The following is a 26,204-nucleotide window of genomic DNA, read 5'->3' as shown; positions in this document are numbered from 1 at the left end:
GGCAATGAACGTTTCTTGTATTGAACACAGTGAAAAGACCCGCAAAACAAGCGCAAAACAAGCGCAAAACAAGCGCAAAACAAGCACAAAACAAGCGCAAAACAAGCGTGCATCCGTATACTCCAGTGCAGTCAAAGGACATAGAACAATACCACACGAAGACACCCAGAAACACAGGAACTTATATATGTGATCTAATGAGGGAATGGACATGAGGTGCGTGCGATAACAAAACTTGACAGTGCCGTGGGAGGAGGAGCGGCGTGGCTAGAAGGCCGGCGATGACGTGCGCCAAACACCACGTCGGGAGGGGTGGCGCGTCCTCGTGACAGGTTCACTAAGGTTAAGGGTCCAGTGTTCTAATAATAAAGTGATGAAGTTATTCCTTTCACGCAATGTTCATTTAGTTAACGAGCAGTGTTTGACAGGTCAGCTGCAGTAGGTTACTACAGTGCATGTATGTATATTTGCAGAAATTCAGTGAAGGTTATTTAGAAAATACCCGCTCGTACAGCAGGAGATATTTAGACTGCTTTAGCTTGTCTCCTTCAAAATGTAGCAGTGAGGTCATTGAGGAGGCACTTTTTCCTGTTTACACCAATAACTTTAAAAGTTACTTTAGAGTTACTTTTGAGTTCTCTTCTATTCAACCTTAGTAGTGCCTCCAGACATTAGTTTTTCACAATTACTAACACACATAAACTGGTTCTATGAAGCACAGATAGAAACAGTAGTTTGAAATTAGTTGTATGATTCTACAAATTTTGTTAGTTACAATGAAGTAAGTTAGAAATGTTTACAACTACAAAATTACACATTTGCAAACATATGTACAAGTTGGGAATTATTCTAATCTTTTTATGGTTACAAAACTTATGTCACTGTTTTACCATCATAGCCATTCATTCCATTTATTAGAAGCAAAACAAAACAAAACAACAAACAAATTGTATATTCCAAAGGGTAAATTGGAGGGTCTGTATTCAACATCATGCTTCCTATTTTCCTCTTTGTCTCCTTTCACTTTCTCTGTTTATCATAAGGACACCTCAACTTCCTCAACAATGTTTTGATTTGTCTAGAAAACAACAGACAGTATTAAATTATTACATAGCAAACAGTGGCCAATGAGTAACCTACTTCATTAGGACACAAACCTTAGCAACTCACAATACAATGGTGGACAATGACACTACTCACTCATTTTCACTGTACCTGTTCTGTTGCATTGGCCATAGAACTAGAAAGATACATAAATAATTACATAAGTTTCAGCTAAATCATATATGATTTCAGATAAATCAATGTAATATGATCATATTGAGGGCATAATATTTCACTTACATTCACTTACATACACCAAGGCAATTTCCCATATTTGTACCAAGACCATAAGAAAATGGCAGCAGTAACAATCAGACATAAGATGATGATGATAAGTAGAACCCAACAAGCTGGAGAAATCTCTGTGAGGAGAGAAGGAATACAGTTAGCAATTATCAGTGTTTTCCTTAACAAACTACAATAATGCATGTCTAATTAAAGGCCAGACCTAGCCAATTAAAGTTAACAAATAGCTAGCTGGTAATGTTGACTTGTAGGCTATCCTGGCTGTAACATAACATTACAGGCTATAACGTTACCTGTGTGGAAAGACTGGGCCCTGACAACTCAATGTTGAGAATATACACTCACCTAAAGGATTATTAGGAACACCTGTTCAATTCCTCATTAATGCAATTATCTTATCAACCAATCACGTGGCAGTTGCATCAATGCATTTAGGGGTGTGGTCCTGGTCAAGACAATATCCTGAACTCCAAACTGAATGTCAGAATGGGAAAGAAAGGTGATTTAAGCAATTTTGAGCGTGGCATGGTTGTTGGTGCCAGACGGGCCGGTCTGAGTACTTCACAATCTGCTCAGTTACTGGGATTTTCACGCACAACCATTTCTAGGGTTTACAAAGAATGGTGTGAAAATGGAAAAACATCCAGTATGCGGCAGTCCTGTGGGCGAAAATGCCTTGTTGATGCTAGAGGTCAGAGGAGAATGGGCCGACTGATTCAAGCTGATAGAAGAGCAACTTTGACTGAAATAACCACTCGTTACAACCGAGGTATGCAGCAAAGCATTTGTGAAGCCACAACATGCACAACCTTGAGGCGGATGGGCTACAACAGCGGAAGACCCCACTGGGTACCACTCATCTATACTACAAATAGGAAAAAGAGGCTACAATTTGCACAAGATCACCAAAATTGGACAGTTGAAGACTGGAAGAATGTTGCCTGGTCTGATGAGTCTCAATTTCTGTTGAGACATTCAGATTGTAGAGTCAGAATTTGGCGTAAACAGAATGAGAACATGGATCCATCATGCTTTACTACCACTGTGCAGGCTGGTGGTGGTGGTGTAATGGTGTGGGGGATGTTTTCTTGGCACACTTTAGGCCCCTTAGTGCCAATTTGGTGCCAATGTCGCAAAGCTTGAATCATTTCAAATTGGTTTCTTGAACATGACAATGAGTTCACTGTACTGAAATGGCCCCCACAGTCACCAGATCTCAACCCAATAGAGCATCTTTGGGATGTGGTGGAACGGGAGCTTCATGCCCTGGATGTGCATCCCACAAATCTCCATCAACTGCAAGATGCTATCCTATCAATATGGGCCAACATTTCTAAAGAATGCTTTCAGCACCTTGTTGAATCAATGCCACGTAGAATTAAGGCAGTTCTGAAGGCGAAAGGGGGTCAAACACAGTATTAGTATGGTGTTCCTAATAATCCTTTAGGTGAGTGTATATGCAGTTGTACCCATAAGTTTGCATAACCTGGCAGAAATTGTGAAATTTTGGCATTGATTTTGAAAAGCCATTTCTTATCACATAGTTGTTTGGCTCCTTTTTAAATCATAATGACAACAGAAATCACCCAAATTGCCCTGATCAAAAGTGTACATACCCTTGAATATTTGGTCTGGTTACAGACACACAAGGTGATACACACAGGTGGAAATGGCAATTAAAGGTGAATTTCCACCACATGTGGCTTTTTAAATTGCAATTAGTGTCGATGTATAAATAGTCAATGAGTTTGTTAGCTCTCACATGAATGCACTGAGCAGGCTAGATACTGAGTCATGGGGAGCAGAAAAGAACTGTCAAAAGACCAGTGTAAGGTAATGGAATTTTATAAAGATGGAAAAGGATATAAAAAGATATCCAAAGCCTTACAAATGCCAGTCAGTACTGTTCAAACACTTATTAAGAAGTGGAAAATTTGGGGAACTCTTGATACCAAGCCAAGGTCAGGTAGACCAACAGGTAACCTCCGGAGAAATACAGGCTGCTCTGGAAAAGGTCAGTGTGGTTGTTTAAAGGAGCATAATACGATGATACTTGGACAAAAATTAGCTGCATGGTCGAGTTGCCAGAAAAAAGCCTTTACTGCGCCAATGCCACAAAAAAGCCTGGTTACAATATGCCTGACAACACCTTGACACGCCTCACAGCTTCTGGCACACTGTAATTTGGAGTGATGAGATCAAAAGAGCTTTATGGTCACAACTGTAGATGCTATGTTTGGAGGGGTCAACAAGGCCTATAGTGAAAAAAATACCATCCCCACAGTAAATCATGGTGGTGGCTCACTGATGTTTTGGGGATGTGTGAGCACTAAAGGCACGGCGAAACTTGTGAAAGTTTATGGCAAGATGAATGTAGCATGTTATCAGAACATATTGGCAGACAATTTGCATTCTTCAGCACAAAAGCTGCACATGGGACAATCTTGGACTTGTCAGCACAACAATGACCCTAAGCACATGGTCAGCTTGACCATACTGTGGTTACAGCAGAAAAAGGTGAAGGTTCTGGAGTGGCCATCACAGTCTCTTGATCTTAATATCGTCGATCCACTCTGGGGAGATCTCAAATGTGTAGTTCATGCAAGACGACCAAAGACTTTGCTTGACCTGAAGGCATATTGCCAAGACGAATTGGCAGCTATAACACCTGCAAGAATTCGGGGCCTCATAGGCAACTACTCCTCATAGGCAACTATAGATTGCACACTGTCATTGATGCTAAAGGGGGCAATACACAGTTTTAAGAACTTTTTTTTCTTTGTTGCCATGTTTTGTTTTATGATTGTGCCATTCTGTTATGACCTACAGTTGAATGTGAATCCTATAAGAAAGAAAAGACATGTTTGCCTGCTTACTCTTGTTTTCCTTACACATATATTACCAATTACCCAAGAGTATTCAAACTTTTGGAGCACAACTATATGTACAAAACATTTAGATTTTTGTCATTTAACTGATATCCAGATCAACTTGCAAAATAGAGTGCATTCGTTTCCAACCTGGTTCCCTGTGGTAAACTAATCCCACAACCTCTGGCATTGCAAGCATCACGCTCAAACAACTGAGTTAAACAGGACTACGCAAAAGTTAACAAAACTGTAATAATACATTTAATGAATGCCCAATAGAAATACACAGTTATTAAGCCAAAGCCTTGTTAGCCAGCAGTCGCTTTAAACATTTGCTAGCCAACAGTTGCAATCGAGACCTCAAATGCATTGTTACTCCACTGAATAGGTAACATGAAAATAAATATTGAAGAATTCCCGGCCACTGCATGCTGCCAAACTTGTAGTAAACATTTGTCTGTGTAAAAGGTCACCATAAAGATTCTTTGTACTCCAAAGCCTATGAAATGGAGACCATTTGAATATGTATTTCACAACCTGATTTGACAGTTACATGCCAATTTTAAGCTATTGGTTAGAAAAACCTTATAGAAGCAAAATAAGCCAAATTATTTTAGATTAACAGAGCCATGAGTGAATGTCCATCACCATTTTCAGCCATCGATAGAATGTGTATCCCTGCCAATACTCAGTCCATTGTATCGCGCCTCACGATAATCATGCTTCCATATCATCATACTTCAATTCACTGTGCATAAAAATAAATTGGCCATCTCAGTCCAAACTACTTCTGATCTACCGCCAGCAGATGTCAATTCAGATTACAATTCAGCTCATTTCCCTTTTCTGCATTTTTTTTTTATACAGCCATTTTTGCTAATCTTTATCAAGGGTGACACTCTTTTTTTGAGAGATATGTAGTCCACAACTGGCAAAAACACATGACCATGTGCAGACAGTTTTTATTATTTCGGTGAACTACGGAGATATAATAACACCATTTAAATTACCCAGCCCCTACAGAAACACAATGTTTTAAAACAGTGATCACACTCTCCAACCCATTCACAACATGGAGACACACCAAGGATCCACTATAGCACTTCATGTACCCTTTAAGAAGGGTAGGATTTCACTGAGCAGAGGAGGAGTGTTGGTAGGAGTTGCATGTCTATAATGTTCTGTTGTTGGTACTGGAATATAAGGTTAGTCTTTCCTAAAGATAAGTACCAAAGCAGACGTTTTTCAGTTACTCTTGTATTTCGCAAATTACTGAAAGTAAAACTACACAACCCATTGTGAGAGCAAGCATATCCTAGAGGACACTGAAATCACCAACAACCGACCTCTCACACAAGGTTTTTAACAAAATGTAAGATGATTGTTAATAACATTTTAACTTAGTTTGTTGGAATGTTACACCCTGCAACTAGGTTTCAGATTGCTAAGTTAGCGTATCAGTCCAGAAAAACTCTAAACCCCAAGAAACGAAGTACCCCATCACTCTGGGTTTTTTTTTGCCCCCTTTGAAATTGCCAATCTAAATATGACGAAAATTGTGTTCCTGGAATTTCTGGTGAAATAATTTTAAATAAATATTAGGAGAATATCTACAGATCTAAGATGTTTCAGAGATATGAATCTGCTATTACCATTTCCTGCTTCAAGCACAGCAACATAACGCCTGATTGTATCAGACATATGCAAGAAGTAGGAAGTAAGCATGTGTACATTGTATTATTTGGGATATACAAGGTTATCCACCCAAAACCTCAAAAAGAAATGTTTCCTTCCGGGTGAGCTGTGAAATTAGGTTTTAAGTCAGGTGCAGGAAGTCAGTGTATCATGAAGCCACACAGTTAGCAAGTAGAAACCTAAGAATAAGCAGCAATTTAATTACATGTGTATGTAAGGATGTTTCTCACCAGAGGTTGTATGTATATAGAGGGAGCCATTTGTACTTCCATACAGGTTTGAGGCCTCACAGACATAGAGACCATTCAGATCAGCGCTGAGACTGAGGAGATGCAGTGTGTCTCCATCTGTTCTGACTGAAGACCCAGGCCATGGCTGGACATCTCTGGGGGAGAAAGAAGTTGAAGTCGGGAAGTTGACACACTTAATTTTCAACCACTCCACAGATTTCATATTTACAAACTTTAGTTTTCACAAGTCGGTTAGGACATCTACTTTGTGCATGACACAAGTAATTTTTCCAACAATTCATTACAGACAGATTACTTCACTGATAATTCATTATATCACAATTCTAGTGGGTCAGAGGTATGTCATGGCCCATAGAAGCGTCTGATTGGCTAAATGACATCAACTGGAAGTATACGTGTGGATGTATTTCAAGGCATACCTTCAGACTCAGTGCCTCTTTGACTGAACATGGGAAAAACAAAATAAATAAGTAAATTTTCTAGACCTCCACAAGTCTGGTCCTTCCTTGGGAGCAATTACCGATCAACCAAGTTTATCTGTACAATCTATAGTACTCAAGTATAAACTCTATGGAACCACGCAGCCATCATACCGCTCAGGAAGCAGACGCATTTTGTCTCCTAGATATTAACCTAGTTTGGTGCAAGTGCAAATCAATCTCAGAACAAAAGTAAAGGAACTTGTGAAGATGCTGGAGGAAACAGGTACATACGTACCTATATCCACAGTAAAACTAGTCCTACATTCACATAACCTGAAAGGCTGCTAAGTAAGGAAGATGTTGCTCATCTAATTCCAGCGCCAAGAGGGCGGTCCGCAACGAGGACTGCCCCCTTTGGCGCCCCCTTGGCGCACCTGCACATGGGCCGCAGTGGCGTTGAAGGTCTCGTAGACTTTCAATTGGAGTAGGGCAATGGGCGGCAAATCGCAAGAAGTTTTGAGAGCGGGGCGGTGCGTGGTGCTCGATCCCGTGAGCTGTGCAAGCTTGCTCCCGGGTGGAGGTGCCCAAAGTTCAACCAATGTTCATCTTGTCAACCAATCCAACCCTCATTCATTGTCAACACCGAAAGGCTATATGAGAGGGAAAAAAAGGATCAATATATGATTGTATTATTTACCATAATTATAATATTTTGGAGCCGGAACACGGGCCGCGGTAAGCGACAACTGAACTGCGGGAAAAATCTGCATACCTTGTGTAAACCCATGTGGGGGTGTACACATGACAGCTACGATGGCTGAATTTGCGTTGATTACCATAGTAACAACAATGCTCTGACGAATGGTATGTTGTCTAGAAGTTAGGGTACTTTACAGACGTTGTATGTTTTTGTAAATTTAATAAAAATGAAAGCCAAGCAAATTAGATTTTTCTGTGTTCATTTTAAAAAGGGAATGTAATAGGCTAGGTAAGCAGATTATTTGCAATTCTCATTCGTGTACAATATTATTCTTGTTATAATTTAAAAACAAAATTACACATGACGACCTGGGGACACAAAGGGGTGCACGTTTTTGGAGGGCAGTGACCTTCACTGGGGAAATCACCACTGTGTCCACGATCCCTGAGAATGGAGGGGGCAGGCAGTAAAACAGCAATGCATTACCCTTTCTCAGCGTATTGTCCAACCAGTCCGGCAACGTCATTCTGAGTAAAACCGAGAGAGTGGTCGAGGGCGCAGCTGGGCCCCCCAAAGTGGGGCCAACCCAAAAGGGAGAGGAAGACACATGCGCAACCTGTAGCGAGCTGTCCATCTCCCTATTGGTTACAGTCATAACCATGGAGATAGAGGCCCAGCAGGATGCATGGATGAGTACAATGGATCGGACACCCGCGTTGAGCGAGAGGGAACACCCCCCTCGCCAAACGGGACCCTGCACGGGCTCCCACACATGCTGGTCGACATAGCGACAGCATGAGGAGGAACCACGGACTCATGGAGTCGGAGACGTCCGCCCCCAGTCAGAGACTGTTCTCCTTCTCCACTATAAATCGTTGGTGACATGAGGAATGCATTTTCTGAATTGTCACAGTCTCCACCCGTTTTAAACTTTAGGAGGACATTCAACAATACTGTTGTTTGCTCCTTGGGGTTTAAGGCTGGGTGTTTCTGTAAAAGCACTTTGTGACAACTGCTGATGTAATAAGGGCTTTATAAATAAATGTGATTGATTGGAAGGAAGACTGCTCACCAAACCCACCCGGGCATGCAACAGTCATCTGCCATGAAGGCTCACTCACTGATAAATAAGGTGCAAACACAGATTTATTTACCAAACAAGAGGAGCTCCCCACCAAACGCACACAGGGTGGGAAAGCCCCCAAGGGACACTCCCCCCCAAAAAGTCAGTTACGACGCCTCTTGAACAGAGGGACCTTCCAGTTCCCTTCGTTCTGCCGGCAGGCAGAGGGAGGATGAGACGGTCTCGGTGGGCAAGGTTACCTCCCCTCAAGCTGCGCCGGTCGGTTCGCGTCCGAGGACCTGGCTTGGCGATGTTGGGGACGCCGGCGCATCCGACCTCCAGGTCTCCAGGGGACCCAAAGCCTGGGGGGGGAGCAGCGGAAGCAGAGGAAGAAGCGGGAAACGGCAGGAGAGGACCCAGCCAGATACGTTCCTCCCTGTCCTTCTTTTGGCATACAAGGGCTTCCGTGACCGTTGCGCCAAACAACGCGTCCTCCTCCAAGGGCGTGTTGAGGAAGGGCACCTCCTCAGGCTCCTTCAGGGAGGTAAGCGCCAGCCACGTGCCTAACCTGCACCACAGATGTGGCCATCACTCGCCTGGCCAAGAGAGAGTTGGCCTGCGTGAGTTTGAGGATGGTGGCTGATGCCCTCCCCACCTCACTCACCTCCAACGGCGAGAGCAAGGTGCAACCCTCAGTCATCCCGGCTGCTAGTAGACCCACGTAGACCCACGTTGTTGCAGGCCGCCAGTGACTGCACAGACAGTGAATACTGTTTCTCCACCAGGCTGGCAGAGACCCTGTCCTTCACGGACAGCAGGGCCGGGCGCTTGTCACCCCACATGCTCAAACCCGGGACCGGAGAAGTAGCCAGGGCGCTCTCAGCGCCTCCAGTCTCCCTTTGTCTCACTTGTCAATCTTCTTATAGCCTAGGGCATCTTTATGTAGTGCACAAATTCTTTTTTTCAGATCCTCAGAGAGTTCTTTGCCATTAGGTGCCATGTTGAACTTCCAGTGACCAGTATTAGTGACTGTGAGAGCGATAACACCAAATTTAACACACCTGCTCCCCATTCACACCTGAAACCTTGTAACACTAACGAGTCACATGAAACGGGGAGGGAAAATGGCTAATTGGGCCCAATTAGCTCATTTTTGTGGTACACATTTTTGTTGCCAACAGTTTAGACACTAATGGCTGTGTGTTGAGTTATTTTGAGGGGACAGCAAATGTACGCTGTTATACAAGCTGTACAAACTATATTGTAGCAAAGTGTCATTTCTTCAGTGTTGTCACATGAAAAGATATACTCAAATATTTACAAAAATGTGAGGGGTGTACTCACTTTCGTGAGATACTGTACATATTAGCTAGCTAGCTAACGTTTTGTTTGCTAGCTAGCATACAATCTAACATTAACACTGTTCACTTTACTAACAGCTAGCACCGAGATGTCACCAACCAAGAAGCGACCTAGGTTGAACATACAGATGTTTTTTCTTTTAATGCAAAGACAAAAGTGAGTGACATAGCTACCTAGTTTGAGTACTATTAAATAGATATAGCTAGAAACGAAATTGGGAGATGAGCAGCAGTTAATCATTGCTAGGGATACGTCTAGCCCTGAAGTGGTTAGGGAGATATCAGAGCAGGTCAGCACAGAGGCAGAAGTCGCTACGGATAAACCATATCAGCCAAACACAATTCTTATCACTACATAGAAGCTGTCAAATAAGACACTTTGTTATATAAAAGAAAGCTGGTTCAAAGAATTCCAGGGGCCCCACTACAGTCCTAGTGAGAATCCAGGCTATTGTTTCAGTATTGACAGTGTCTCTTAGCTCAGCTACAGAAGATTGTAACAGAGTTTCCATATGCCTCTTAGTAGGCTGCCTGATCACTTCCGTTCTTGCCTGGATAATCAGTTTTTGTGGATGGCCTGTTCTAGCAGATTCACAGCTGTGCTATATTCTCTCCATTTCTTAACACTGTCCTTCAGCAGGTACTCAACGGCTAAGTTTATGTTTAAGTATACATTTTTGTTGTAGTGTATTCAGAGTCTGATATTCCATAAAAAATATTTTCACATACCTCAGGCATGGGATCGCGCAGCCACAAACTGAGCTCTTGGTCTACCGGCCTAGTAGTGATACTGGTAGCATCATATAATAACCCGAAGTTTCCATGGATATATCCATGCAGCAGGAAGGTTTAGGGTCATATAATATCTGTTATCTGGATAAAGTGTGGGTCGGTAGCAGGCTGGTTGAATGAAATATATTTTAACTTAATTTTAACAGGGAAAAGAGAGTGAAACCTGGATCTCTTGTACATCTGTACCGTGTGTAGACATGTTTACATATACAGCTTCGACACAAAAACTAAAATATTTATAAATACATTTCCCAAAATGCAATTCAAATAAAAAAATTACAGACAACATCATAATGGTCCTCCATTACATTTTTAATTAGGTACAAGGGACACCAGCTTCTAATTTAAGTTGGATTAGTTCCATCAATAAAATGTAAAAGAGCTGAAAGCAGTCCCACCCAACTCTATGGAGACATCTGGAGGCCCTAAAGTAATCCACATCTGTAATCTGGTTTTGAAATTAGTAAGTCTAGTGGAAATTAATGATGATATATATGAAGGTAGCTTTAAAAGAAGTGCTTTATAAATAAACAAGAGAGCATGGAGCTTCCAACTCACAGAAGAAGAGGCCCAACCCACACGTTGATAGAGAATAGTCATGAGTTCTGTAACTATCACCCGTGATTAACCGAAGTTCAAAATAGAATCCAGTGGTTTTAATGTAGATGACGTATCATGCATATAGATAATATCACCATAATCTACAACAGACAAAAGTAGCATGCACAATTAGTCTTCTATTTACAGAGGACAGACAAGCCCTGTTTCTATAAAGCAACCCTAACTTGAATGTTAACTTCTTTCCCCAATTCGGTAGGATGTTTTTTAAGATAGACCTGTTCAATTTGAGTACATACCAAGTTAGTAATTAGACTACAATTGTATTTCTAATTGAGAGTTTGGACCTAGAAAAAGCATATAAAATAAGTGGTAACAACAAACAAGCTGTAAAAGAGATCTCTGTAGTATCTTACAATCAGACTAACGGCAATAATGCTTGGTCAGCTGTTGGAGCAATAGAGTACATCCCTGTGTCATCTGCATACAAACGGAAAATAAAAATGTTGACATCACCAATGTAATTTATATAAAGTGAAAACAATAATGGGCCAATTATTGAACCTGAGGGACTCCTTTAGGTAACTCTAAGGCCGAACAATGTTTTTGCAGTAATCTAGGAGTACTTGAAAACTATGCCATAGTATGCCACACAAAGTAAGCTTAATCTCTTTGTTAGTGTGAAGCGCTTGATATTAGACTAGATTTAACTTAGTCTTTGAACAGTACAACGAAATGCAGTTGCATTTAGCGAGAAATGCAAATAGAGGAGTGCAGAAAAATGTACAAGTATATGCATATACAAGTGGAATGTCTCGATGTGCAATGCAAAAGCATCACATGTGGTAATTCTAAATGTGCAGTGGGAAATTCACAAATTTACAGAAAATGTATAGGTATTAAGTATAATGTATGTACAAGTGAGACAAATAGTTGTGGCAATTCTCAATGGCATTCTGATTTTGCAATCGAGGCCAACTGAAGGAGTAGGGTAGCATGTGCAACTGCAATGCAGGGACAGCAGCAATGAGGTAGACGTGTGTAACAATTGAAAATGCAAGTACAGTGGCAGTTCTAAATGTGCAGTGTGCAGTGTGCAGTGAGGGCAGGGTTAAGGTGCTAGTTTAAGGTGCAAGTCGGCATGTGCAAATTAAATACAGGAATAGCAGCAAAGACACGTGAACTGAACAATCTTACCAGACTAGTCCAGTAGTGCAGAGGGTGGCCATAGTTAGTGATGGGATGGGTCACGTAATTCAGCATGGTTACAGCAGATGGATAGAAACTGTTTCTGAGCCTGCTGGTGCGGGAACGGAGAGAGCTGTACAGCCTGCCTGATGAGAGGAGGGCAAACAGAGTGTGGCACGGAAGTGAAGGGTCCATGGTAATGCCGCACGCCCTGTGCAGACACCGCTTGTGCTGGAGGTCTACAATGGCTGGGAGCTGGGTAACCATGATATGCTGGGCGGTTTTCACCACCCTTGCAGGGCCTTCCGGTCGGCTATGGAGCAAACGCCAAACCATGCTGTGGCACAGTTAGTCAGAATGCTCTCAAGTGTGCAGGATCTTGGAAGACAGACGGGCCTTCTTCAGACTCCTATATATAAACAACACTACACAAACTGTATGTTCACACAGCCACATCTTCTATATTTGTGGGTATAGAGTCAGATGCAGGCTTCCGGAATTCACTTTATCATATAGTCTGGTGGTTTAGGAGGGCCAAGTGGATATTCAGGCTTGTGTGGGTGAAAAGAAGAACCCCCCACCATTGCTGCCTAGTGTGTTTACCTGTAGGTGTGATAGTAAAAACTGAATAGAAATAAAAAGAACCAAATAGATATTACAGTGCGTTGTGTCTGTAACATGTTATATTGAACCTGGTTTGAACTGGTTTGCATAGAGGCGCATACCTGCTCCAGATGTAGTTGGGCTTTGGGTTGCCATCTGCAACACACAGGAAGTATTTGTCTTGGGAGGAAGGTTTAATGTTTACTGTCTGAGGTGGATCTGGGAAAGTGACAACAGAGAGAACATTACTAAGTTACCATACCATACCATCTTCTTCCGCTTATCCGGGGCCGGGTCGCGGGGGCAGCAGTCTAAGCAGGGATGCCCAGACTTCCCTCTCCCCAGACACTTCCTCTAGCTCTTTAGGGGGGACACCGAGGCGTTCCCAGGCCAGCCGGGAGACATAGTCCCTCCAGCGTGTCCTAGGTCTTCCCCGGGGTCTCCTCCCGGTGGGACGGGACCGGAACACCTTCCCAGGAAGGCGTTCCGGAGGCATCCGAAAAAGATGCCCAAGCCACCTCAGCTGACCCCTCTCGATGTGGAGGAGCAGCGGCTCTACTCTGAGCTCCTCCCGGGTGACCGAGCTTCTCACCCTATCTCTAAGGGATCGCCCGGCCACCCTGCGGAGAAAGCTCATTTCGGCCGCCTGTATCCGGGATCTTGTCCTTTCGGTCATGACCCAAAGCTCATGACCATAGGTGAGAGTAGGAACGTAGATTGACTGGTAAATCGAGAGCTTCGCCTTGCGGCTCAGCTCTTTCTTCACCACGACAGACCGATACATCGACTGCATTACTGCAGAAGCTGCACCGATCCGTCTGTCAATCTCCCGTTCCATCCTTCCCTCACTCGTGAACAAGACCCCTAGATACTTAAACTCCTCCACTTGAGGCAGGCACTCTCCACCAACCTGAAGCGGGCAAGCCACCCTTTTCCGACTGAGGACCATGGCCTCGGATTTGGAGGTACTGATTTTCATCCCCACCGCTTCACACTCGGCTGCAAACCGTCCCAGCGCATGCTGAAGGTCCTGGTTAGAAGGGGCCAACACGACAACATCATCTGCAAAGAGCAGAGACGAAATTGTGTGGTCCCCGAACCTGACACCCTCCGGTCCCTGGCTGCGCCTAGAAATTCTGTCCATAAAAATTACGAACAGAACCGGTGACAAAGGGCAGCCCTGCCGGAGTCCAACATGCACTGGGAACAAGTCTGACTTACTGCCGGCAATGCGGACCAAGCTCCTGCTTCGGTTGTACAGGGACCTGACAGCCCTTAGCAAAGGACCCAGGACCCCATATTCCCCAAGCACCCTCCACAAGATGCCGCAAGGGACACAGTCGAATGCCTTCTCCAAATCCACAAAACACATGTGGATTGGTTGGGCAAACTCCCATGAACCCTCCAACACCCCGTAGAGGGTATAGAGCTGGTCCAGTGTTCCACGGCCCGGACGAAAACCACACTGTTCCTCCTGAATCCGAGGTTCTACTATCGGCCGTATTCTCCTCTCCAGTACCCTGGCATAGACTTTCCCGGGGAGGCTGAGAAGTGTGATCCCCCTATAGTTGGAACACACCCTCCGGTCCCCCTTCTTAAAAAGAGGGACCACCACCCCGGTCTGCCATCCCAGAGGCACTGTCCCCGACCGCCACGCGATGTTGCACAGGCGTGTCAACCAAGACAGCCCCACAACATCCAGAGACTTGAGGTACTCAGGGCGGATCTCATCCACCCCCGGTGCCTTGCCACCGAGGAGTTTCTTGACCACCTCAGTGACTTCAGCCCGGGTGATGGACGAGTCCACCTCTGAGCCCTCATCCTCTGCTTCCTCAATGGAAGAAGTGACAGCGGGATTGAGGAGATCCTCGAAGTATTCCTTCCACCGCCCGACGACATCCTCAGTTGAGGTCAACAGCTGCCCACCTCTACTGTAAACAGCATTGGTAGGGCACTGTTTCCCTCTCCTGAGGCGCCGGATGGTTTGCCAGAATCTCTTCGAGGCCAGCCGATAGTCCTTCTCCATGGCCTCACCGAACTCCTCCCAGGCCCGAGTTTTTGCCTCCACAACCACCCGGGCTGCAGCCCGCTTGGCCTGTCGGTACCCGTCAGCTGCGTCAGGAGTCCCACAAGCCAACCAAGCCTGATAGGACTCCTTCTTCAGCTTGACGGCATCCCTTACTTCCGGTGTCCACCACGGGGTTCGGGGATTGCCGCCTCGACAGGCACCGGAGACCTTACGGCCACAGCTCCGAGCGGCTGCTTCGACAATGGCGGTGGAGAACATGGTCCACTCGGACTCAATATCTCCAACCTCCCTCGGGATCCAGTCGAAGCTCTGCCGGAGGTGGGAGTTAAAGATCTCTCTGACAGGAGACTCGGCCAGACGTTCCCAGCAGACCCTTACAGTACGCTTGGGCCTGCCGAGTCTGTCCAGCTTTCTCCCCCGCCATCGGATCCAACTCACCACCAGGTGGTGATCAGTTGACAGCTCCGCCCCTCTCTTCACCCGAGTGTCCAAGACATACGGGCCGCAGGTCAGATGAGATGACAACAAAGTCGATCATCGACCTGCGGCCTAGGGTGTCCTGGTGCCACGTGCACTGATGGACACCCTTATGCTTGAACATGGTGTTCGTTATGGACAAACTGTGACTAGCACAGAAGTCCAATAACTGAACACCACTCGGGTTCAGATCAGGGGGGCCGTTCCTCCCAATCACGCCCCTCCAGGTGTCACTGTCGTTGCCCACGTGGGCGTTGAAGTCCCCCAGTAGAACAATAGAGTCCCCAGTCAGAGCACTTTCCAGCACCCCTCCCAGAGACTCCAAGAAGGTCGGGTACTCTGCACTGCCGTTCGGCCCGTAGGCACAAACAACAGTGAGAGACCTATCCCCGACCTGTAGGCGCAGGGAAACGACCCTCTCGTTCACCGGGGTAAACTCCAACACATGGCGGCAGAGCTGGGGAGCTATAAGCAAACCCACACCAGCCCGCCGCCTCTCACCATGGGCAACTCCAGAGTGGTGAAGAGTCCATCCTCTCTCAAGGAGTGTGGTTCCAGAGCCCAAGCCGTGCGTAGAGGTGATCCCGACTACCTCTAATCGGAACCTCTCAACCTCACGCACTAGCTCAGGCTCCTTCCCCGCCAGCGAGGTGACATTCCACGTCCCTAGAGCTAGTTTCCGTGTCCAGAGATCGGGTTGTCTAGGCTGCGCCATACCGGGCGACGTCACGGTACTCATAATGTTGTTCTTCATTAAAGGGGGTTTGAACCGCTCTTAGTCTGACCCGTCGCCTAAGACCTGTTTGCCTTGGGAGACCCTACCAGGGGCATATAGCCCCAGACAACATAGCTCCTAGGGTCACTCGGGTACTCAAACCCCTCCACCACGTTAAGGTGACAGTTCTTGGAGGGGCATTACTAAGTTGTATAAAGTAAGTGGTTTTACACTCACACACCCATACCAAGACAGATGACATACATAATAATTAAAGTACAATCAACTAAGAGCATGTCCAATCTGTGAGGCCCTGCTTCATCACATCAACCCCAAACGGACACGTTACCATCATTGTCTGTGTCCTCTAAACCACAGTAAAGATACATGTCCTCTAAACCACAGTAAAGATAAGTGTCCTCTAAACCACAGTAGAGATACATGTCCTCTAAACCCCAGTAAAGATACGTGTCCTCAAAACCACAGTAAAGACACGTGTCCTCTAAACCACAGTAAAGATAAGTGTCCTCTAAACCACAGTAGAGATACATGTCCTCTAAACCACAGTAAAGACACATGTCCTCTAAACCACAGTAAAGACACGTGTCCTCTAAACCACAGTAAAGATAAGTGTCCTCTAAACCCCAGTAAAGATACGTGTCCTCAAAACCACAGTAAAGACACGTGTCCTCTAAACCACAGTAAAGATAAGTGTCCTCTAAACCACAGTAGAGATACATGTCCTCTAAACCACAGTAAAGACACATGTCCTCTAAACCACAGTAAAGACACGTGTCCTCTAAACCACAGTAAAGACACGTGTCCTCTAAACCACAGTAAAGATACGTGTCCTCTAAACCACAGCCGGTGTCATTCTGGTTCATTTAACCAGTGTCACGGTGCTTGTGAGGAAGTCATTCCTTTTAATACTTCTTACACAGCTACAAAAACAGCAAAAGGAGAAGGTAACCACAGGCTGTAGCACAACTAGCATCAACAATGAACCACACCAAATGGGACAGCTGGAACCTAAATAGGCTCCCCAGTTGATGCAGCACACAAACAATAGAGTCAGTTAATGACCTTGTCCTTTATCAACTGAATTGTTTACTTGGTAGCAGTTGGAAGCAGCACAATTAAGAAACCTTGGTGAGGTCATAACACTGTCACACAGCTGTGCTCTAGCAAAACATCACAGCAGGTGTTACAGACCAGAACAGAGGGTACCGGAGTAGCATTGGGCAGGACAGAACCGGGTCTGATAGAGACAGAATGGTTAGAGTGGCTACTAGTCCCACAGCCTGGGAATGCAGGAGTCTATACTTACAGTGGATGTCTATGGTGTAGGAGAGGGTTCTTTCTTCTTCCAGGGCAGACTGGTTGACCACACACTGAACCTGTTTCTGATTGGCTGTTCTGGTTGGGAGCCCAATAAGCTGGCTGAGTACTGTACTGGTGCCGTTGGCGTGCTGGGTGGAGTTTGTCACCCACCTCAATGATTTGTTTAAAGCACCAGTGTTCCAAAAGACTTCTGCCTTTGGCTTGGCAGCTGCAGCAATGCAGGTTACCAAGACGACTTCATTGTCCACCACAGGAGAGACGTGACCTGTCACTGACATCACTGGAGGAACTGGGACAAGAAATAAAACAAGTAGACAACAGAAGACATTATGCCACTATGTGGATCAATACATAATCTAACAAAAAACACCAATCATAAAAAACATTTGATGTATAGCCTCTGTTGTTCTACTGGTGAATTCATCAGCAACTGTTGGTGATTGAAATATACACAATGTTTTCTGCATTTTGGTGAGCCGGTTTTGGTGATTCACGGCAGAGATCTTTCTTGGCCTAGCGAGCCGTAATATATAGCTCTGGAAGAAATTAAGAGACCACTCCTAATTTTTCTTAAATCAGCATCTCTACATGTATGGCAGCCATTCCATTCCAGTGTATGTTAAATTCCAATACATGCACTCCTCATTTTAATTAATGAGGTACTGATTAGGTGATTACCTGAACCAAATCTAATTTAACGAGGAAAAGTATAAAAACCCCTGCTGTGGTCATCACTAGCCTCTTGCAATAGAACCAGCAATATGGCAAAAACAGTGCAAGTAGTAGCTCAAAGGTAATTTGAATGAAAAAAAATATATATATATTCAGCATTACAAAAGAGTTGAAAAGAAAAGCTTTGAGTGAGGAAAAGAAGGGTTCAATTCTAGCTTTACTGGCAGAGGGATTTAGTGAGATTCAGGTTGCTTCTGTCCTGAACATTTCAAAGACGGCGGTTCATAAGGTCAACAACAGCGTCAAGAAACAGACATTGGGGACAACAAAGCTACAGAGGGCGAAAACGACTGTCCACAGACCGAGATGACGTCAACTCATTGGAATGTCACTCAACAACCATTGGATGACATCAAGTGACCTACAATGCAGAACGGCAAACGGCAGCTGGGGTGAAGTGCATGGCCAGGACGATAGTCTAATGGTTAGACAGAGAAATCTGTGAAATCTGGTGGAGGATCGGTGATGATCTGGGGATTCTTCAGCAAGGCTGAAATCGCCCAGATTTGTCTTTGTGAAGGACGCATGAATCAAGCCAAGTACAAGTTTATCCTGGAAGAACACCTGCTTCTTGTGCTCTAACAATGATCCTCAACAAAAAAAAAAAAGGATCTGGATGGAGGACCACCAGATCAAGACCCTGTCATGGCCAGCCCAATCTCCAGACCTGAACCCCATTGAAAACCTCTGGAATTTTATCAAGAGGAAGATGGATGGTCACAAGCCATCAAACAAAGCTGAGCTATTTGAGTTTTATGCCAGGAGTGGCATAAAATCACCAAACAGCAATGTGACAGACTGGTGGAGAGCATGCCAAGACACATGAAAGTTGTGATGAAAAATCGTGGTTAATCCACCAAATATAGATTTCTGAACTCTTCCTAAATTATAACATTAGTATTTTGTTGTTGAAAATGAATATGAATTTGTTTTCTTTGCATTATAATTTTTTTGACCAGTTCTTATTTTCTACAAATAAATACTCTAAATAACAATATTCTTATTTGTAATTTGAAAGTAATATTGTCAGTAGTTTATAGAATAAAACAAAACTGTTCATTTTACTCAAACACATAACTATAAATAGTAAAACCAGAAAAACCGATAATTTTGCACTGGTCTCTTAATTTTTTCCAGAGCTGTATATACATAGTCCTTAACTTAAAACTTCATATTTTAACCATGTTTTTTTGTTTTTTTATTTAAAAACCAAACTTAAATTTCAGAGCTGAATGAGGTCATATGCTCCAAGGTCATTTGATAAATAATAGGCAAAATATTGACACAATCTTGTTTCAAATTAAGTGTTGGTTAAGACCATATTTAAAACATTTCTGAAAAATTAATAAGTAGATTAAGTCTCTGCTTTTGATTAACTTTTGAACTACTGCACATCTTCAGATGTAGACTTGATTAAATTCCTTACCGATCACAGTCAGAGACATCTCTGTTTGGATTGGTCCACTGGAAACACTGAAGATGCATGTGTAGGTGCCTTCATCCAACAGCGTGACATTTCTTATTCGAATCGATCCAAGATAATCTGATGTGTTCCCAATAAACAGAACTCTTCCTTTCAACCCATTCACATTGCTAGTAGTCCCATCGGGTTTAATGACAAGGAAATTATGTTTGTTGGGATTTTCCCGGGTCTCTTTCTGCCATGTTATCTGATCAAACTCCTCAGCCTCAGACAATCTGCAGAAAAGGTCAGCATCTTTGGCCAGGATAACAGTCCTCTTTCCTCCAATCACCTTCAGACCTGGAGAGAAAAAGCAATTCTAAAATTAGAAGTGAACTCCCCAGATTTTTAAAACTGGTTTTTGACCATTGATTATAAAAGTGGTGCTGACCAACCAAAACAGGTCCCAGTAAATGTACTTATGCATGTGCCTCAAAATACAAATTTTGACTTTCATGGCTGAGGGTGGTAGAACAGTGATTACAGTTCTAGAACATTCACAAAAAAACTATATATTAAACATTTGGGCCAAAATGGGATGTTGAAGAACATTGTTATTGTACTTAAAAAAAAAAAGTATTTTAAAAAGTCACGCACAGCATCTTTAAGGGGATATATTGTTTTCTTTAGCATGTTTGTCCTTTTTTTCTACTTAATGGTGTTGAGGCATTATCTAGACAGTTGTTTTGATTAAAGTTTCATTTCAGAGGTATATACGGCTGTCTTAATGCACAAAACTAGAAAGACAAATACATTTCAGAAATGGATGACAAATATGAGATAAAATGTCATTTAAAGGGAAATTGTGGAAGTTTTCTGGATCTCACAACAATTATTCCTGGTTTGATAAAATTATATTTGTTTGCAGAGTTGGATATCAATTTTTAAAATGTCAATGGAATTGGATTTTCAGGGCTCCACCAAAGTAGTTGGGAGTGTAGTGGAGAAAGGTGTTGGAATTGTCCTTTAAGGTTTTTTGCAATTATACATTTTATTTTTACAAAACTGGCTAAAATGTTAAGCTCATTTCAATTCCACCAAACAACTCAGGAAGTTTCTTGCTTTTGCTTTTTGGTTGGTGGTTATCTCATAATCTGACTTTTGACATGTTGGTCTTTGTTTCATCCGGACCCGACCCTGTCTAAACTAGATGCCATAAAATATTTGCTTATATCTTTTGCAGACTAAGTCGACTGCCATGACTTAGCCACTGATTTAACCTTGACCCACATTAGGAATTGGCCGAGAACTTGGGTGTCCTTTAACATTTGTTTAAAGTTGTAGAGATGTTGGATACTAGCGCGAATTGTTCTGAATGCCTTAAAGTAAATTAGAATAGGGAGATACCCAGGAGTGACACAACAGAACTATCAGTAGTAGGATATCATTAAGTTTGCCCGAAAATGCCAGGTACCCTACCGAATTGTTAAACAAATGGCCCCTCTGCATTGCCAGATAGTGCTGGAAGACTCAGGAGAGGACTTGCGTGGTGACCATGTCTCTCACCTACAGGCCTGTTACCGCTCCGCAAAGGAATTTTAGGAACAACAACAACATATACCTTTTATAGACATTTTTCCTGAAGAGAGTGATGAAGAAGAGTTCTGGGGTTTTCTGTACTTGGCGAAAGATCTGCTCAAAACCTGGACAAGGACTTGCAGCACTCAAATGTTATTGATATTTATGAAGAGGAAAGTGATGACAAGACCTAAGCCCAATCCCAAAGTCCCCCCTAAACCCTTAGGTGCCATTAGGTGTCACTCACCATCTCGCTTAGTGTTATACCTTTAAGAGAGATTAAGCGATAATCAAGTACCTGTGGCGGTGTTGTGTGGAAGTGCAAAGGCTGTTTAGTTTTTTTTACCAGAGCTGGGATCCCAGCTGAGTAAAACGATATGCCATTTTTAACTCGTCGCGGTGTACTGTGAGAGGAGTAGAGCCTGGAGGTTCTTTCATGATGTGCTACTTTCGGCTGGTGATCGTGGGACTGGTAGCCTATTGAATTGTTAAGGTAAACCATTGATCACAAGCGGGACTGACTACCTCCAGATGGTATTTGGGTCTCTTATGGTGTGCATAGTTTATTAAGTGTATAATGCAGTTGGTGAGTTACTCAATTCGCAAAGAAAAGGTTAACTCATGTTGGACTATGTCCAAATGGATGCCTGTAGGTTTCTAGAGCAAAAGAACATTTGAGGTCTCGAACAATAAACAGAAAGCCTCTTTGTCCTGAATGAATGAGGATATTTACTATACAGCTGGCGTAATGTGAAAATAAGAAAGAATACATTCTTCAGGGACATATTCCTCTTTCATCCTTTAGAATTGCCCTACAGGCACCAATTCATTCAGTTGAACATTATCTTGCAATCTATTCAAAATGTGAGGTAGAGTAAATATAAAACGGTTCTACCTAACTCGGTGGAGATTAGGACAGTTAACCATCCCTGAGACCCTCTGACAGCTTGTATTTCTATATCAGCACCTGATAATATATTGTGATCATTGCTGCAGAAGAGCCTTAAAAACATGTCAAATGCATTCATCTACATGACTTCAATGAGTCCTATACTTATATAGAGAACAATGATGTGTGCTAGAACAATGATGTGTGCTGAAAAAATCACCTGAAATAATATTACCATACTCAACCAAAGTCAACTGAACAATTTACTTCCTGATAGATAAAGTAAGGCATGACCTATTTCTATATAGAATGTCAATTTTCATAAGATACATTTGTTTTTGTTTTCTCCAGAATTTAACAACAACCTCATGTCAAAAAGAGGTCTATCCCGGTCACTGAATGCAGACCATAGCCCAAAAACAATCTGGTCTACAGTAGGACCAATAACATATGTGTCAGACTACAACTATGATGGAAATTCAAAAGTCCATCCACACCTGCTATTCATTCCCTCATCAGCCTGCCTGTATATACCCTGGTTTCCACCTGCTATCCAATTAATACTTGTGAATGTTCTTACCTTTATTTGCACTTCTGGTTAAATGCTAACTGCATTTCGTTGTACTGTACTTGTACTGTTCAGTGACAAAGTTGAATCTAATGGAATCTACCCCCTGTTGTGTATCTTCCTCTATCCTTTCCTAAAACTCATTGATCTGCGTCTACAACCTTCCTGACAAAAGGTTTTCCGTTTAACTCATCACATTCATCTTTTCCCACATTTACAACACAACCAAAATGTTTCCTTTTGTTATTCACAGGGACGAGGTACCATGTCATGAACTCAATACTTAAATCCAGTAATTCCTTCACACATTTGTAGAACACAAAAACACGTCATTTCATGAACTTCCATTACACAACCTTTAACAGATTCACCAACATCCTTAATGAAAAGGGAAAATAAAATGAGGACCCCCTTTTTAAACATAAAAAAAATCTGATTTAACCCCTGCTTTTCATTCATTCAAAAAATGAATCCGTATGGGTAAACAAGATTAAACAAGCGAAAAAGGCAGTTGCAGCTGACAGCGAACAGGGCAAGAGCTGGCTTGCTATGCCATAAAGACTTGGAATATCCATCACCAGTCTTTACATATCAAAAATAACATGTTCAATAACATGACTTACTAATCTGAGAACAATTACCAACAACTTTAGTAATTTTCTTGGCAATTATTTTGCTTCATGTCATTATACACTGAAATACTGAACACGTCCCTGAAATTCCCCCCAGCCTCCAACCTTCCGGACTAAAGAAAAACGAACAGCTATAACCCTGAGCCGGAAGAAATACTACCCTTATGGAAGAACAAAAAACACATCCCAAACCTACTGTTTGTGCGCAATCCCGTATTAACAACGAGTAGAACAAAAAAGGACCACGATGAATCCACAATTCGGTTCATTCCGTCTTGTCTATGTTAAAAAAAGTTGTTTACTCCACAGTGTAATTGGTATGTAGCTAACCGACGTTACATATAACTTAAGTATCCACTCGCATCGTTGCATTCGCTGGAGAGAGAAGGGTTCAACTGCAGCTTTCAGCAGTCCCTCACGCCAGGCCCCCTGCTTACGCCGCGTCCGCTAATGTATAATAAATTGAACTGCAAACAACAAAACTATTTATTTAGAAGTAAGCAAAAACACATGACAATGTAACAATTCAACAATCTAATTCTTCTTGGTCTTAATAAGTGGATGTGGATGTAAGTTATGTACTATGTGACAGTACTGTCACATAGTGGGCTGGTCACAAGAGGACTAGAAGGCTCTCTCTGGGTCGAAGCACTGAAAGAAAAATCCTCCACTGCAGTTTACATGTGATTCCAAAGGACTTTATGCTGATCAGTATCTGTACGTAGATGTAGGCCCTTTAATCCTGTGGGTATGGAAATGTCAGACTGTCTGTATTATTATATTAACAAATGATAAATGTACAGCACTGGGTAGAAATCATATTGGTGCAATGCATTCAATAAACCGGATCACCAGTTGTACACACGATCTCCCCAGTGTTCAGAAATGGACTCAATATTCAGAGGATTTGAATTTTATTCCACATTGAACAGGATGTTATTAAAACCAAAAAAGCATAAAGTAGAATCTCAATAGATGTTAGTTTTAACATTTTTAAAATTATACAAAAAGTTCACCCAAAGGTTGTTTAAATCTCTTTTTTGTCATAACCAATGAATTAACAGTCTGTAATAACACTGGAGAATTCAAAATTCAATCCCAAGTTTCCAGCCACAAATTGTCACGGTGGCCTGCAGCTTGAAAAACACCCAGCTGGCTCAGGGTTGTCTGCCAACAGGTAGTATACGTGTCCGTTCTCACTGAAAGAGAAAATAAGTAAATAAATGTGGCAAATACATATTAAATAATTTTTTCCCCCAGACCCCTTTGTTACACACAAACACCTTATTTTTACCTATTGCATTTGGCGGCAAAAGTGATCGCAGTAACCTGGATGTGGGTCTTCTGAGTAAACTGCTTCAAGTAAACACCCTTTGTCCTGTTCCAACATACCCTGTAAAAGAAAAAGAAAAAACAGAATGATGATTATACTGACCAGTGACCACTAGACTCAGGATGTGGTCTAAGCGTAGTTATGACATCAATACTGAGTGTAATGACATAGATTCAAATCCATCCAGTGTTAAGATGTTTACCAGGTGTGCAGTTTTTAAAAGCATTCCACATTCACGACAGGTGTCCACGGTGTACATGGTGTAGAATTATTTTCTTTAGGACTCAGAAAACCTGCTCCATGTAGCGACACCTGTGAAAAACAAATTATCAATCAAAAGTGAACATTTCCATAAGGTTAGTGAAAACACACGTGAGGTACTCAAGTATTGTATACCACAGCACCCTTTATTTAAACACTTACTGTCAAGCCACTGAAAATGTGCCCGTCTCCTGAAGGAGTCAGTGGACACAGTGTCCCTGAAGGTGGTACACACAAGAGCCAATCTTAAGTATGCCTTATCTCCTTCCTGTAGTACCACTTCATTTAGGATTTCAGAAAGCACACACGTTGGTAACTGTAAAATACAGGTCAGGCAAAATCAAGCATAGTAAAGACAACACACTGACTACACTATTGCCTGTACAAATGGCAACAATCATAGCATAGCAGAAATATGAAAATTAACAATTATTGGTGAGAACATCTATCATAACGCATTGCCCTGATGTTGATATGACTGTACTAAGGGATGTATAAGCATGAGACTCTTGCAGTGACAGGGCAATTATTGTGCATAAGGTGCTCTATAGTGTGTGTCATGGTGGTAGTGCAAATAAGTCCAATAGTGCAAGGATAAAGGGAGGTGTTGTGCCATGTTTATTGGCTAATATAGCCAGTAAACAGTGTAAGCAGTAAGTAAACATTACCTCCAATATGATGCACCTGTCATCCTTTTCTAATCGAAACCTTTTGAGGAAAATTATGTTATATAAAAAAAAGAAAATTATATTATAAAAAAACATAAGGTGGAAGATTTTAATAACGTGAATCCACGGGAACAACCGTCACAATACTGACAGAGAATGAGTACAGAGACTAGCAGAGTAACACCATGACAGATTGTTCTGATTATGCATTTCAAGTTTCAAGCTTATATTCTCTTCCAATGGTACAGATGATGGAATTTTGCATTTGCAGAATGTCCATACAAGTAATAGTAGCCACTATGAGGTAGTCTAAAGATACAAGGTTGCACTCAGATAGCTCTAAGAGGCACAGACAATCATAGAATGTCGGTTGCCCAGACCACGCGGTCAAAGACTGAGATATATCAATCTGGACAGTAACTATATGGGGACTTGTTAACTATGCTCTTCACAATAAGGAATAGAGCTCAGGCCCTGCTCAGCCGACTTTCCATTCATCACTGCCCCTGAACACAAGACACTGGCCTTATAAGTTGGAGACAGAGAGAGAGAGAGACAAGTCTTTCAGTTAATTGATCAAGCATACAGAGTACAAAATCCTTCTAATAAAATAATGAATAAAGAAGGATGATTAATGAATTTTGTCCCCAAAGGGACAGTAAAACAAATTAATTCATTCCAGTATAAAATACATTGTTTATTGTCAAAACTTCCTGCTCTTAAGGA

The 26,204-nt window shown here is 42.7% G+C and overlaps 1 protein-coding gene and 1 long non-coding RNA gene across 9 annotated transcripts; both read right to left on the bottom strand.

Annotated features, from left to right (window-relative positions):
- On the bottom strand, positions 1-23,615 carry LOC105027887 (nectin-3-like). Of its 8 annotated transcripts, none has more exons than XM_034286994.1 (8): positions 23,413-23,614; positions 19,574-19,909; positions 17,402-17,704; positions 12,976-13,072; positions 6,146-6,300; positions 1,345-1,466; positions 1,201-1,240; positions 1-1,078 (listed from the first exon to the last, which is right to left on the bottom strand). In XM_034286994.1, exons 1-6 carry the CDS (start codon positions 23,483-23,485, stop codon positions 1,351-1,353), a joined length of 1,080 nt encoding a protein of 359 aa, XP_034142885.1. In that variant the 5' UTR covers positions 23,486-23,614; the 3' UTR covers positions 1-1,078; positions 1,201-1,240; positions 1,345-1,350. The 8 variants fall into 8 exon arrangements, with proteins under 8 accessions (XP_034142885.1, XP_034142883.1, XP_019910277.2 ...); XM_034286992.1 differs by having other exon boundaries at positions 1,355-1,466; XM_020054718.2 differs by having other exon boundaries at positions 1-1,240; positions 1,355-1,466; positions 23,413-23,615.
- A 1,159-nt stretch (positions 23,616-24,774) lies between these two features.
- Positions 24,775-25,530, bottom strand: LOC117592826. Its single transcript, XR_004574591.1, has 3 exons — positions 25,479-25,530; positions 24,973-25,126; positions 24,775-24,861 (listed from the first exon to the last, which is right to left on the bottom strand). It is a non-coding gene; the product is annotated as an uncharacterized LOC117592826 (long non-coding RNA).
- Positions 25,531-26,204: the final 674 nt, after the last annotated feature.

Source organism: Esox lucius, chromosome 16 (assembly GCF_011004845.1).
Source record: "Esox lucius isolate fEsoLuc1 chromosome 16, fEsoLuc1.pri, whole genome shotgun sequence".
Classification (NCBI taxonomy): Eukaryota; Metazoa; Chordata; class Actinopteri; order Esociformes; family Esocidae; genus Esox; species Esox lucius.
This window is presented reverse-complemented; position numbering and strand designations above follow the sequence as displayed.